The sequence below is a fragment of the Lingula anatina genome, chromosome 3 (genome assembly GCF_051362555.1).
Source record: "Lingula anatina isolate TDL-2025a chromosome 3, LinAna3.0, whole genome shotgun sequence".
In the NCBI taxonomy this organism is placed as follows: domain Eukaryota; kingdom Metazoa; phylum Brachiopoda; class Lingulata; order Lingulida; family Lingulidae; genus Lingula; species Lingula anatina.
In genome coordinates, this window is record NC_141769.1 from 18,552,593 (window position 1) to 18,566,217 (window position 13,625).

General features: G+C 36.7%; 1 protein-coding gene and 1 long non-coding RNA gene across 2 annotated transcripts; one reads left to right on the forward strand and one right to left on the reverse strand.

Annotated features, from left to right (window-relative positions):
- Positions 1-464: 464 nt before the first annotated feature.
- Positions 465-6,966, reverse strand: LOC106160468 (uncharacterized). The gene is made up of 5 exons (XM_013537089.3): positions 6,788-6,966; positions 3,476-3,666; positions 2,594-2,816; positions 2,052-2,248; positions 465-1,614 (listed from the first exon to the last, which is right to left on the reverse strand). Exons 1-5 carry the CDS (start codon positions 6,837-6,839, stop codon positions 1,288-1,290), a joined length of 990 nt encoding a protein of 329 aa, XP_013392543.2. The 5' UTR covers positions 6,840-6,966; the 3' UTR covers positions 465-1,287.
- A 2,113-nt stretch (positions 6,967-9,079) lies between these two features.
- On the forward strand, positions 9,080-10,820 carry LOC147763014 (uncharacterized). The gene is made up of 2 exons (XR_015333323.1): positions 9,080-9,406; positions 10,681-10,820. It is a non-coding gene; the product is annotated as an uncharacterized LOC147763014 (long non-coding RNA).
- Positions 10,821-13,625: the final 2,805 nt, after the last annotated feature.

Sequence of the window (13,625 nt, forward strand, 5' to 3'; positions counted from 1 at the left end):
GGAAAATTGTATGCATCATATATCATTAACTTGTATGTTTATCTTGATTTAAGAACAATATTACCGACAATACTGTTTCCCTTTATACGTACTGTATTACTTACTGGGTTCAACGGCGCTATCGAGAACAATGCTGTTATTTTCAACATGTATTACTTTTGTAGAGCACAGTGTGAAAATCTACTAAATATATATTATGAAACATGTTAAGAAAAGAATGTTCTTGTTTTTTTTTTTGTGTGTGTTTATATACAGGGGTATTTCTTTTTAAAACTTTTGAGACTTTTTGTAAACAACAGTATATGGTCTGGGGCCCAGAGAGTGCAGGTACATAGTCGTTAGGTTATGGTATATATTTGTGGTGCTTCCTCAATTTTTATTGAAAGCAGCTTTCAAAAACCTTCCCCTTTTTCCCCTTTCACGGTCGCTCAGAAGATAACAAGTTAAAACACTAAAGAGAGTCGTGTTTTTTTTAAAGACAGGTTTATTGGGATTTATTTCGTAAATGATGAAATAATGCTGTTCACATGGAAGCTAACCAAATGCGAATATACATAAGCCAATGTGGGAAGATCTACCTACAACTACTTTGACAAAACTTACCATCATGCGTGTTACAATGAGATTATAAAATGATAAAATGGAGTCTACATGTAGCCATAGGTAAATGATGATTGCTGCTCTAGAATCACTTGTCAAAACGACACGGACATGTCGGGATGCATCCCTGCGTCTTACACTTAACATTTTCGGTAATTTTTTATTATCATTTTTTACAAATATATATATGGTTTTATATATGGAAACATTACGATATACGATCCACTATCAAAACATAAGTCAAAACCTCGTAGCGCTCGCCAAGTTAGAAAAGTATTCAAATATCACAACACTTCCAGAGGAAGAGTGCTTACACTGTATTTCTTTATAAAAAGATTGTGTTTCAAAGGCCACTGAAAGGTGACCGTATTCCTCGGGCTCTGTTCATATCTGATACAATCCCTATTCGTGTATGTCTTAAATTATTGTCGTGATACTTAATTGCCTGACAACTGTTTGAAGAGGGGAACCGATCACTGACTCTTTTAGACTGGTCATTTCTGGTTCCTTTCACTGTTTAGAGATTTGAACATGTATTCAGTAATGAAGTCAATCCATATTCTGTAAACGAACATGGGGAAAATGATATGATCTGGTTAACAATGGACAATGAAATTCATATTCTAGTCTTTGTACGTCGTAAAGCAATGGGAAATATAAGTTCTGAACTGGTCATAATCGCGTCCATCAATAAAAAATTAGTAACAAAAAGAGACTTGTCGTGGCTAGCGCAATCGCACTTATCGAAGTCATTCTAATTGAGTCGGAGCGAACTTCCTCGGGCTCCTCTGGCTCCTCATGCTCGCCTGTGTGACCGCCATTACAATCCTCTTCCGAGCAAGCGCAGTAACCAAGGGAAACTTCCATATTGGTGACGCCTGCTGCTTTGAGAGAGTTGACCGGCAGAAGCTGCTCCACGAGCTTATCTTCTTCATTAAACATGGTGCACTTGGTCTCAGCTCTAACGGAGGCACATTGTCGCTGGACAAGATACATACTCAAATTGTTGTTGTTCTGCAATTGTAAAACCAGAATACAGTGAGTGGCATGTGCAATGCCATTGGTACATATATAGTTACATGTTTGTAGACCTACATTATGGTGTAGATGTTTCTCAATTTGATATAATTCCATTGATTTTTCTATGTTCAGAGAGGTTACGGATATATGCAAACAACAAATATTCCAATTTGGTTCCCAGAGAGACACAAAGGACAACTAATGTAAGGGGGTAAAAACGTTAGGCCCATTTAGCAAATATAGGCCGCATTATTTCTGAGCCGGAAGTTCAAAGTTCATTGCAAATGACATGTAAAGTCGTCATGGTAAGCCAAAATTCAAATGTTAGATTGTGACAAAATCTTTCCATGTTCACAAACCACAGAATAAGTATTTAAATGCCTGTGGAATGTCAAATAACACAAAACAAAATCACTTCCACTTGGACTTACCATGGTCATATTGACCGTTCCTTCAGAGGACATACAAGACCCGCTGCACAGAATGTATGGGACGGTGGCTGGGTCGTCACGGCAGCGAATGTCTAACCCGGGGGTCTGTGCCATGGTGTTATCAAAGTTCTGCTGGATCTGGGGGTCGCTTGAGGTGTACTCCATGTATCTACATGTATGGCAGCGGGTGGGCTCACCTGTGAACCAATGGGTTATAATTCATATTACAGTGCACGGGGATAGTTGATAGAAAAAAGGAACCGCAGGAGACACATTAATTTTGTCAGTGACTTCAGTCTGATAGAAGGTACAGACAGACACCATTCACGGATCCTCACAAATTTGAGATCATTCTATAAGTCTGAAACGGGCAACAAGTGATGAAACCCTTATTTGATTTCGTCTCGTGTATTTTAAGGGTAAAAGTAGATCTGTTGGACTGGGTCCAAATACAATAAAGATGTTTGCAATGGTGTTTTGTATTGTGTTTTATACACATTTATATTTAAATCTTTTTTATTTTAACGGTCAAATGTGCCTACCGACTGGCAGCCCTTCGAGTGTGCTAATATCCTGGTTACATTTATCCGTGTTGCAAACACAGTATCGCCCCTGTATCTGGTTGTCAAGTGCCACCCCGGCTCCAACAAACTGCTGGACATTTTGCACATCGTTATTAGACAGGTCCCTGCAGCCGTCGTCTAGACTAGTCACGGGGTTGCAGGTGCGCATGAACATCTGGAGAACGATTGGCTGTGAGAAACCCTGCAAAAGAAATACAGTGATTACTCAAAAATCTGTATTCATTTAAGTTCACTGGTACCTTGAATACCAAATATGACTAGAGTTAAACTGAGGCAGACTAAGAAGTCACCTTATGTGGAATTCCCCACGTTTGTCATCTAAATAAGGATGCATGAGCCCAGGGGAATGGCCTAAAAGGCGTGGGAGGAAGATTTGGAGCGTCAACTTCAACCCCCTGACTATGGACCAGTGCATTCATAAAATTGCTAATTGGATGAAGCTATTTGAATTTAATTTTATAAGGCGAAATATGAACATGTAATGGAAAAAAATGAAAACTGGTGAAATTCTGGTTCTCTTTGTCATAAATGTTAAGGGCATTGGCAGTTGCAAGGTATATAAATTGTGAAAAGCCCTGCAAAAGAAAACGAATTGCACGAAGTCTCGTTAAAGTTAATATTTGCAGACTTATTATTATAATTATTTTAAGTTTTTTTTTTTGTATAATTGCTTGTATGTGTATTGTACATAGCAATACACATACATGCAATTGGTGAGTGAATGAATCGAATTCAAATGAAATTTAAACTCATTTGAATTCTAGAAATCGCGACATATAGGTAGGTGCATTTTAAAACAGGTGAGGCCCTTTGCGTCTCTCTCTCTCACTCTTCTCTCACCTGCAGAATTGTGCTAGAGGTGACATTGATGTTCATGCATGATCCGCTGCAAGGGATGACATTGGTGATATCTGTAGGGTTATTGGAGCACCTGCTGTCATAATTGTCACCATACATCTGTTGGAGACTGGTCATCACTTGGAAGTTGGTGGTCATCACAGATATACACGAGATGCAATCTACGGCAAGGGCTGAAAAAAAAAACACGTTAATACATTGAACTGATTTATACGTGAGAAGCCCCTGAAAATTCCAGATAATGATGAAATGTAACAATGAAATAATTTTGGCAACCGTGAGGTGAATTATCCGTCGTGTAATAAAAAGTCAAACGTAGATACTTGTACAATGTTACACTGAGATCCGTGAAAACCAAATTAGAATCGATATCATAATGAGGTGATTCGAAGTATATACTAGTACTACTAATTCATCAGATGTAGTCTTTGACAAGGATTGTGAAAAAATTAAAAATGCAGTGAACTATATTTTAATTAGGTTACGCCTTGGTAAAAAGTTAATTCAGAATAACTCTAAATGATTCATTCCTTTTTTATTTACCGGTCAATTAAACTGAAAACGAAATAATTCGCTAGTCATTCGAAACGGGATGAAAATGTTTCCTTCAACCAGTGGTTATTAGAATCAATTTATTCCACAAAAGTCGTGGGAAACTTTTCCTTTGGGGCTTTTGATTGGTTCACACGGGTTAGTCACTATCTTAAATATCTTGTAATTGGTCAACGCCAGATTAGTCAGACTAACAAATAGCAATGAGCCACCCAATCGTCCTCGTCTGAATTATAGTGCTACCAAAGCAAACTGATGATTTTCACTTTTGTCCATCGGTGTGTCCTTAGCTATCTGTCCATTTGCCCATATATTTATTTTTTTTCACGTATTATCACTTTTCTCACAGAAAGGAGTGGCCCTGTGTAGAACGATTAGACGCTGCCTGCCTATGGTGACATTCCTTCACTTACGAGATAGATTTGCGCCTGCACGTAAATTCGTATCTAGAATTTGCTGTATATCATTTCCCCAAGCATATGAGGGAAAACCCCATTGTTCTTAAACTCTTGGGAACTTATGGACCATCAATTTGGGTATAAGCACATACACACACACAAACTCCATATACCTATTTTAGGAAGTTGTTGGCTGGCGTCGGTCTCTACATTATCTAAAAATGCTAAGCGTGGCGTTGCATGAGAGTAGCCATCACAAAGGTGACAGGTATTGTTAGAAACGCATTAAACTGACGGTCTAATCTGGACCGGACAATTTTAATTGACCACTACGTACTAAATCATCCGCTTGTTAAGACAGACAGCTTGTAGCTAAAACCACGAGGTTCCACAGTCACACTTAAAGGACTCTCTTGCATTTTCATTTTCTTAGGCCTACTGTGCGACCATAGAACAAAATGACCTTTGCTTTTACGTTTATTGATGTGCTTATTTTTGCAGGCTGTCTTTCGTATATGAAAGACATAAATGTTTTTAAAGACGAAGCAAAATAACATTATATATATATATATATATATATATATATATATATATATATATATATATATATATATATATATTTTTTTTTTTTTTTTTTTTTTTTTTTTTTTTGCATCAGCTTCAACAGAAGCAATATTAACAACTCATTACAACTAGTCGCATTAAGGTCCGCATCCTTTCAAAGATGACCTATCTTTTCGGCGTAAAGAGTGCGTTAATTATATTGTATATGGGAACACGCGACCCCTAAGATCAGATTAGAAATAAGTTATAATTCCGAGATATTTTCGATTTTTCGGTATTGCAGTTCCCGTGTCTTTAAAATATCTGTGCTAAATTTTTCTTTCGTTACAAATGCTGTCTTTGTCGCTAAGTTTACACACGCAATATTACCTAAAAAATTATTGAAGTATGGATGGACGTACATGTATTATAAATGTTGTGTGCTGTCCTTCATAATTTAAATTCAAACGCGTCTTTTTAATTTATCTAAGCTTTCTGTAATTTAGTGTTTTAAATAAACTTCAGATAAGAGGTATTCTTCATAAAATGGCTAAGGTTTCGAAGATAACCAAGGGAGTTTAAAAATGTGCTAGATTATATCTTGCGCGTATATCTTGAGAAATTCATTAAACTGCACGCTAATCCCCCCTCCCCCTCCCCTCCAAAAAATCACGAATTTACACTTGACAACTATAAAAGAAAATTTTATTTCATAAAAATTATGGGTAGAATCAACCACAATCTCTCGCCCATGTTATTCACAGCAGTCCTCCCCTCCACGCCTTATATTAATAGATATCGTACGCCAGCTGCCTTGTACCTATAATCTCAAGTCACGAGAGCACGTGACGTCAGAAGATGACCCCCCGCGATTAGCGCTCACTTTCCATTTTCACACCGAGCCAGTCACCCTAATTCTAGACTATAATTTGAAAAGTCATTAGATCTGAGATAAAGATGATGTCGAACGCACCTTACAGAGAGGGGTTTGTTTTGATGGGAGATTTCCCACAGTCGTATTTATACACTGTGCAGCCGCTGCCCTTTTCCCCCTATAGTTACAATTTTATAATATGAGTACGACCTCACGCCTTTCACGTAAACAATTTTTATCTATGCATTTTTCTAGGTATATGATATAAGCAATTCTTTTTTGAAACTCTGCGAGACGCTTTCAAATAATTAAAGAAAGATAAAAACAATAAAATTCAGACACGACAGATTATTTATCAAAAAGTTAATAAAAGAAAGACATGTGATATTTGCGTTGCATAATTGCAATGAATATGAAAACGCTTCTTTCAGCTGTTACCTTCAGTCTCTCATAGCGACACGTAAAATTTTAACCCGTTTTAATTCAAATTTCTATTCTATTTCGCCTTTATTTCGTTGAAAACATGTTAAACGTCTTTCTTTTGCATACTTCAGGATAAATAAAGACTAAATTGCAGTCATCATTTTTATCACAAACGATTCTCTCTTGCTCACCCAGTCCTTTAGAACAATGCAATGAAAAAAATGTCTATAATTGCCATTAAAAAGATACCGGTTTTGTTTTGTTTGTCTTTAACATGTAAACAGTTTTAGCAAATTAATACCTTTAGGATTCGTTTATTTTACAAAGGTATCAAACGTAAAGAGACCAGCAAAAGATTGGTCAAACTGCAACTGAAGAAAAACGCAGAACTCTGTAAGCACAAAAGTGGGTATAAAATACCTCCATACATCAAGAGAAAAAGATTAAGTAAAATCCTGAAAATAAAAGCCAGCCTAAAAAGCTGCCATTATACATACAACTTACCTGTGCGCAAGGTAACAGCTAGAAACGCTAACAATACAGCAATCTTTTCCATTGTGCAAATTTTTTCCCGCTTAGAAAGGAGTCCTTGGAGATCGTGTGTAGTAGGCGGCGTCCAGAATGAAAATGCCTTGTACCTGATAAAGTCGGGCTTATTATCTCAAAAGCCATGGGAACCTGGCTGCGTGGGGTGGCGTGCAAAGAAGCCATCCAAACTTTGACTATGAATATATTTAACTGCGGTGACCATACGGCTGATTCAGAAAGAATGCACAATCCATTGACTCAGATTGGAATGAAAATTGAAAGGGTGTATTTTATTGATTCATCGTGTCCTCGTTATTAGCAGAGATGAAGAAAGAAAAGTGTGACTCGATTGAAATTAATTAGCGGATGGAATTTCATTAAAACTAATGTTCAGAGGTTTGACTTAAGACCAAATCTAGATTATACCGTCAGAATAAATAACATATTGACAGTATTTTGGGCACTAATTTCAGTTCGACCAAAAATACATATTTAACTGTTAGCAATTTGATTGATTTTAATCAATTTTTAGTCATAATCTTGATTGAATCATACAATATTCGGATGCTTAATATTTGCAATTTTCGGATAGCAGCCATTGAGCAATAAATATTTACTTCTTTAAAAAAACAAGGGAAATGTATCATAATTAACATATTTATTATACACAATCATGCTGCAAAGAAAGTTCCCTTGTCCTTAACACCCAGTTGAGCTAACCTTAATATTACTTTTTACTGAGAGTTATTTCAAAATGTGTACACAAATGAGTTTTGTGCGTTCCTTACTTACGCCTCACTAAGAATTAAACTTCATTGGTGTCACATTAAAATCATAAATATATAGAACTTAAGAAGCGCGCGTGTCACCCCTTTTCATCGACGCCCTGGAAATTCAATTAAGATAGCGCGATAGCGAAATATAATTTCACTGTAAGTCACTAAAGCACTAATAGCATATTCCATAATTATAGTTTTTAATATATCTTTTTGCGTTCTTCCATTTTAGCAAGGTCATGCATGTATGGGCCCTAGATTTACAAAGCTTTACTGGTCCATTAACCTGCGTCGAATTCAAAAGGTCTCTTTATAGGGTCATATTCTCCGTGAAAGTAATAACAATAATATAATGATAATATTCAACACTTTTGATCTGTAGCACCCCCCCCCCTCCATGCCACCCACCCTACCACTACCCCTTCAAGTAAAATATCTATGGAGCGTCAAAAATGCAGTCTGTCTTGGCATTTTTTTTTTTTTTTTTGGGGGGGGGGGGGTAAAAATAATGTTAAACCCTAAAGTGCCTGAAAATAACGAATTGTATGCACTTGAAGCCACGTAACTAACATCGGTACTTGAAGCTTGTGAGAAGAGGATCACGAGCAATAGGCTAGGCCTTGTTCGAAAGCAATGCAGCAGGTAGTTTTCGCTGTCGACCTCAAATTTCTTATATCGGAGTTATCTTGATAAAAGGAGTTTTTTTCAATGATTGTGCTTTTTAAGACTTCGTACGACGATTACGCCCAAAAAATTTGCTGTAAAGCTTAATGAAGGACTCTCTGTCAGACAGTCCTTGGTTATGATCACGTTATCTTCATCGTTCAACTTCAATGATCCTGCATAAGTTATCTAATCTTAACGGTCTGATTGGTAAATAATTAAATCGATAAAATAAGTAAAGAAACAAAACGTGTTTTTCAGTGGTCATACTAGAACCCACCAAACTATATTCGGTCCTTGTTACATGTACTCATTCATATGAACCTTGACGTTTTATCAAGGGTCTGACCACATGAAAGACCCGTTGTGACTACCCAATATGTCCGACAAAAAAGAGCCAAATGTGTCCAACATATCTGGCCTGTCGGACACATCTGGCTCTTTTTTGTCGGACATATCTGGCCTGTTCTCTGGTCGTAGGACATATCTGGCCTGTCGGACATATCGGGTCGTCACACCCGTCGAAAATCTAGATATATGTAAGACTATGAAAAACTCAAAATGATATGATTCATGCATCATTGACGTCCCGCATGATTAAAAACCTAACTGCTGATTACATGCACGGCGAAAGTGGGTTTGATGCTGAAAATTTAATTTTAGTCAGCAGGACAATTCCCCTATCTGAGCAAAATGTAACGTAACATGGCAGTAGACCTTATCCAGTGTGTGTGTGTGTGTGTGTGTGTGTGTGTGTGTGTGTGTATGTAAAGAAAGACATCTAATGCTGACTTTTCAGAATAATTTTCACATAGGGGAGAGCGGGGTTACACGTGTACTGTAGTAGGCCCAGTTGGACACTTTTGTCCTTGTAGAGTAACGTATGCGACATCGACTATTTACACGACTTAAAGCGCATATGAAGGCTTCACCACCGGGTTTATTGAACATTCGTGAAAAGTTTCAGTAACGACCTCTCACCTAAAATGAGCCGTACCTGTTGCAATTTGCATAACAATAAGTTGCCCATCGCAATGCGAGCTGTCTTCCCGAATGCTCACTAGACAGTAGGACAGAGTCGGGTGTAGACGCAACAGTATGTGTGGTGCAGTGAGAAGGCTGAACTTTTATAAGGCATGGAAACAAATTCACATTTGTAAGTATCACTATTTATTCAATAACCGCCCCCATAAAAACCAAAGGCACAGACTAAGGAAAGAATACAAAATTAGTAATGTATTAATGACAAATATTTATGACATGAATCCTTTCACTGTATTTCCATTGTTACTTGTTTGTCACTCAGAATGGTAGAATTTATTGGTAACAATGCATTGGGACTCCAAATGTACGGGATGAACGGGGCTATCATCTGGCTTTTGATGATTAAGTTTGCTTGAAATATTTTAGCTTTGCACTTTTTTTAGCTCTGTTTTTGTGCCCCTTGACAAGTGATTTTGAATATTTTTGGCCTAAATCAAAATGGCGCACGTGTTTAAATATATTACCACAAAGATCACTGATTAAAGGGATAATAACTCTTCGTATGAAATCTGTATTTCACAATAAAAACATTGTGAGTGACTCATAAAAATATAATATATTCTGTTTTCCCACAAAAACGGCTGTTATAGCTATTATTCTGATATCTGAGCTTGTCTTTAGACCACGTGACCTCCATTGATGGCTATACTATGTTAAAATCTCTTAAGAGATTTTAACAAAAAACCAAACTTTTTAGAAAAAAACCAGGGACTAACTTTGAATGTAAAAATGGATTCATTAACCATTGGTTAGTATGGGAAAATTGTTGTTTACTCCAGGAAAATTCATTTTTTGGCCAAAACGAAGAGTTATTATCACTTTAATTAATAAGATGTTGCTTGTCACAGTTCTGAGCTTCTGATCTAAGGATTTTGAGTGCTCATTGTACAGCGATTAACAGATACACATTTTACACAGTCTGTCGTCTCCAGTGAGCCGTATTTTGCTCAATCATTAACGATTCACTATACTAAAACTTGATTGTACAACCATATTTTACATGTGCAATATATTTGCTATAATTAGAGAATTTGTAATTGACCTCTTTTTTACGCTTCTCTGAAATGTGTCAACGTGTACTACAACACGTGTTATAATTTTTGATATCAAGAGGAATATATATTAACGGTCGTAGCAGTAGTCTCGCCCACCCTGCAAATGAAACGGGTTGTGATATCAATGTTACTTTTTTAACAAGAGGTCTCAGAAAGTTATATACTTAGCTAATTCCAGATCATAGTTTTGGTTTTGCGCTAGTAATAAACGCTCGCGCCATTTCAATTGTAAGTATACCTCTCCCCTGTGATATTACTGTACATGCATTATTAGATTGTAAAGAGCCTGTCCGTTTAGTTCAAATTTGTAAACATTATTTTATCTTTTCAGGAGCTCAACGAGATTCTGCACAGCATCCGCCTGAAAGCAACCTACGATGCCCAGCTTTTGTTTCACACACAGGAACCCCACTCTCCTTCGTGCAGCTATTATATGAAAACTCAATAAAACTTTTGTAATTTGGCGTTTTATTTTGCATTTTGTTATGAAATTATTATGATAAGGATAGTAGTAATTATAATAAAAATGAGAATTTTTTAGTGTTCGAGAGCTTTCAAATTGACGGTTTTTAGTAGTACCTAAATTTTAAATAGTTGTAAAATGACCAATATTTTCTAAATAACCCCTCCAAGCTGTTTTAGCGCACTCAAATAAAATATCTAAAATGGTTTCCAACAACCCATATTTTATAGATCAAATTTATATAAATTTACAATCCTGGGTTTTAAAAAATTCAGATTTTTGTTCTATACCATATGGAACATATTCATTTGGATCAAAATTTTCCTATATATTCTTATATAGGGAGGGTCCCATTCTGACGGCCTAATCTTAGTATGAATATTTATTATGATATTTGAACGTAATAATGAAAAGGTGGGATGATTCTGATGTAAGCTTAAATCAAGTGAGCCTTTTAAAAATGGATACGTCTGAAATTAGTCAAAATTTAGATTTCTGAGGGTATAACATAGAACAATTTCTTCAGTTCCTGTTCTCTGAACCAAACTGGAATAATTACAAGATTCGCCCCACCTGTCTCCCCTCTTATGCAATAGACTCGCCCCACCTGACACCCCTCTAATGCAATGAACTCGCCTCACCTGTCACCCCTCTAATGCAATGGACTCACCCCACCTGTCACCCCTCTAATGTAATGGACTCGCCCCACCTGTCACCCCTCTAATGTAATGGACTCGCCCCACCTGTCACCCCTCTAATGAAATGGACTCGCCCGACCTGACACCCCTCTAATGCAATAATGGACTCGCCGGACCTGACACCCCTCTAATGCAATGGACTCGCGCCACCTGTCACCCCCTCTAATGCAATAATGGACTCGCCCCACCTGTCACCCCTCTAATGCAATGGACTCGCCCCACCTGCTACCCCTCTTATGGAATAGAATCACCCGACATAACACCCCTTTATTTGTAATGGAGTCGCCCCACCTGACACCCCTCTAACTGAATGGACCCCGGTGGCGTACTATTCAACCTTACTTGCATCAATCAAGTCGTCACTGCTAAACTTTTCACTACTTCTGTGTTAGCTGACCTTGTAAGCAATTAATTAGAATAAATTTTCTAAAATGCAGTTAAAACAATCCATTAATTCATCACAAACGCCAATCAACTATCAGGATTACTATAAAACACTTTTTTATCATTTTGATAAATCTTATTACATTATTGAAGTCTGTTTTTAAAGGTTTTTTAAGGCTTTTCATCATACACATGTAGGTAATTTCGGGTAGGTACCGACAGTTCGAGGGTTCTAAAATCCTCATCGCTCTAGTCGCCGACTAACCCCAACCCCAATTCGTAATCAACCACAAGTTATACCGACAGCGGATGGCGCGCCTTCTGCTCGGCATATGGGTAAATATAACCGACACATATTTTTATAACAATGTTAGAACGTTTTAATACTAGAAGTGATGAACAAAGTTGTTGAAATTGTAGTGATGCAAAACATGAAATCCTTTGATCATGTGTTTTTGCTAAAATTGGCAAAAATGTAAATTTCATCAAAATTTATACACGTTAATAGAACTTGCTGGCAACGTTTCTCGGGTCATTGATAATGACAGTGACAGTGAAGAACTAAGAATAACGTTCTCTTAATGCTTGTTGATGGTTTAACCAATATATAACCCTGTTATCAAAACGTTCTGTGTAAACATTGTTTTTGCATGTGTTAATACATTTATTAACAAAAGACCTAATATCTATGAAATCAAACTTAAAGTGATAATAACTCTTCGTTTCGGCCAAAAAATGAATTTTCCTGGAGTAAACAACAATTTTCCCATACTTACCAATGGTTAATGAATCCATTTTTACATTCAAAGTTAGTCCCTGGTTTTTTTCTAAAAAGTTTGGTTTTTTGTTAAAATCTCTTAAGAGATTTTAACAGAGTATAGCCATCAATGGAGGTCACGTGGTCTAAAGACAAGCTCAGATATCAGAATAATAGCTATAACTGCCGTTTTTGTGGTAAAACAGAATATATTATTTTTCTATGAGTTATTCACAAATGTTTTTATTGTGAAATATAGATCTCATACGAAGAGTTATTATCCCTTTAATTTTTTTTTCTATTTTATTTTGTAATAAACTAGGCTAAAATGGCATAAAATAGATTTTTTTAATGATAACAAATAAAGAGCTCTTGTTTTAAAAGTAACTACAAATATATCAACCTTAAAGGTACACTCCATGCAGGCCCGTAGCCAGCAATTTCAAAAGGGGGGTTCTTTTTCTGAAAAAGTGGACCTTTTCCCTTAAAAACTTCATGTACCTAGATCAAATTTTACCTGGAGTGGACCTTTTCCCAGCAAAAGGGGGTGGTTCTTTCGAACCCCCCGAACCCCCCCTGGCTACGGGCCTGCGGCATGAGTTTGAAAATCCCCCAAATGCCATCCACAGCTCCTTATAAAATCTTTTGCATATATTTTTCTTTACAGATGAAGTGCATTCAGATTCCATATCTCCTACACATGGTCTTTAGTACACATGACAGACATAGATGAAAAAATTGATCGGTTCCCATGCAAATTTTGTTACTATGGCAACTTTTTTTATTATATATTTTTTTCTTTTCTAGGTAGGCCCTAGATAGGCCTATAGGATACATTTTAAATGTAAGCCTATTTAGGGCCTACTCTGCAAGCAAAGCATTTCACCCAACAACCCGTGAATATAAATCGAGAATATTCCTTAATTCATTGAAAAGCATTCGCGAAAGAATTTTATCCAGTCTGTTTACTTCAT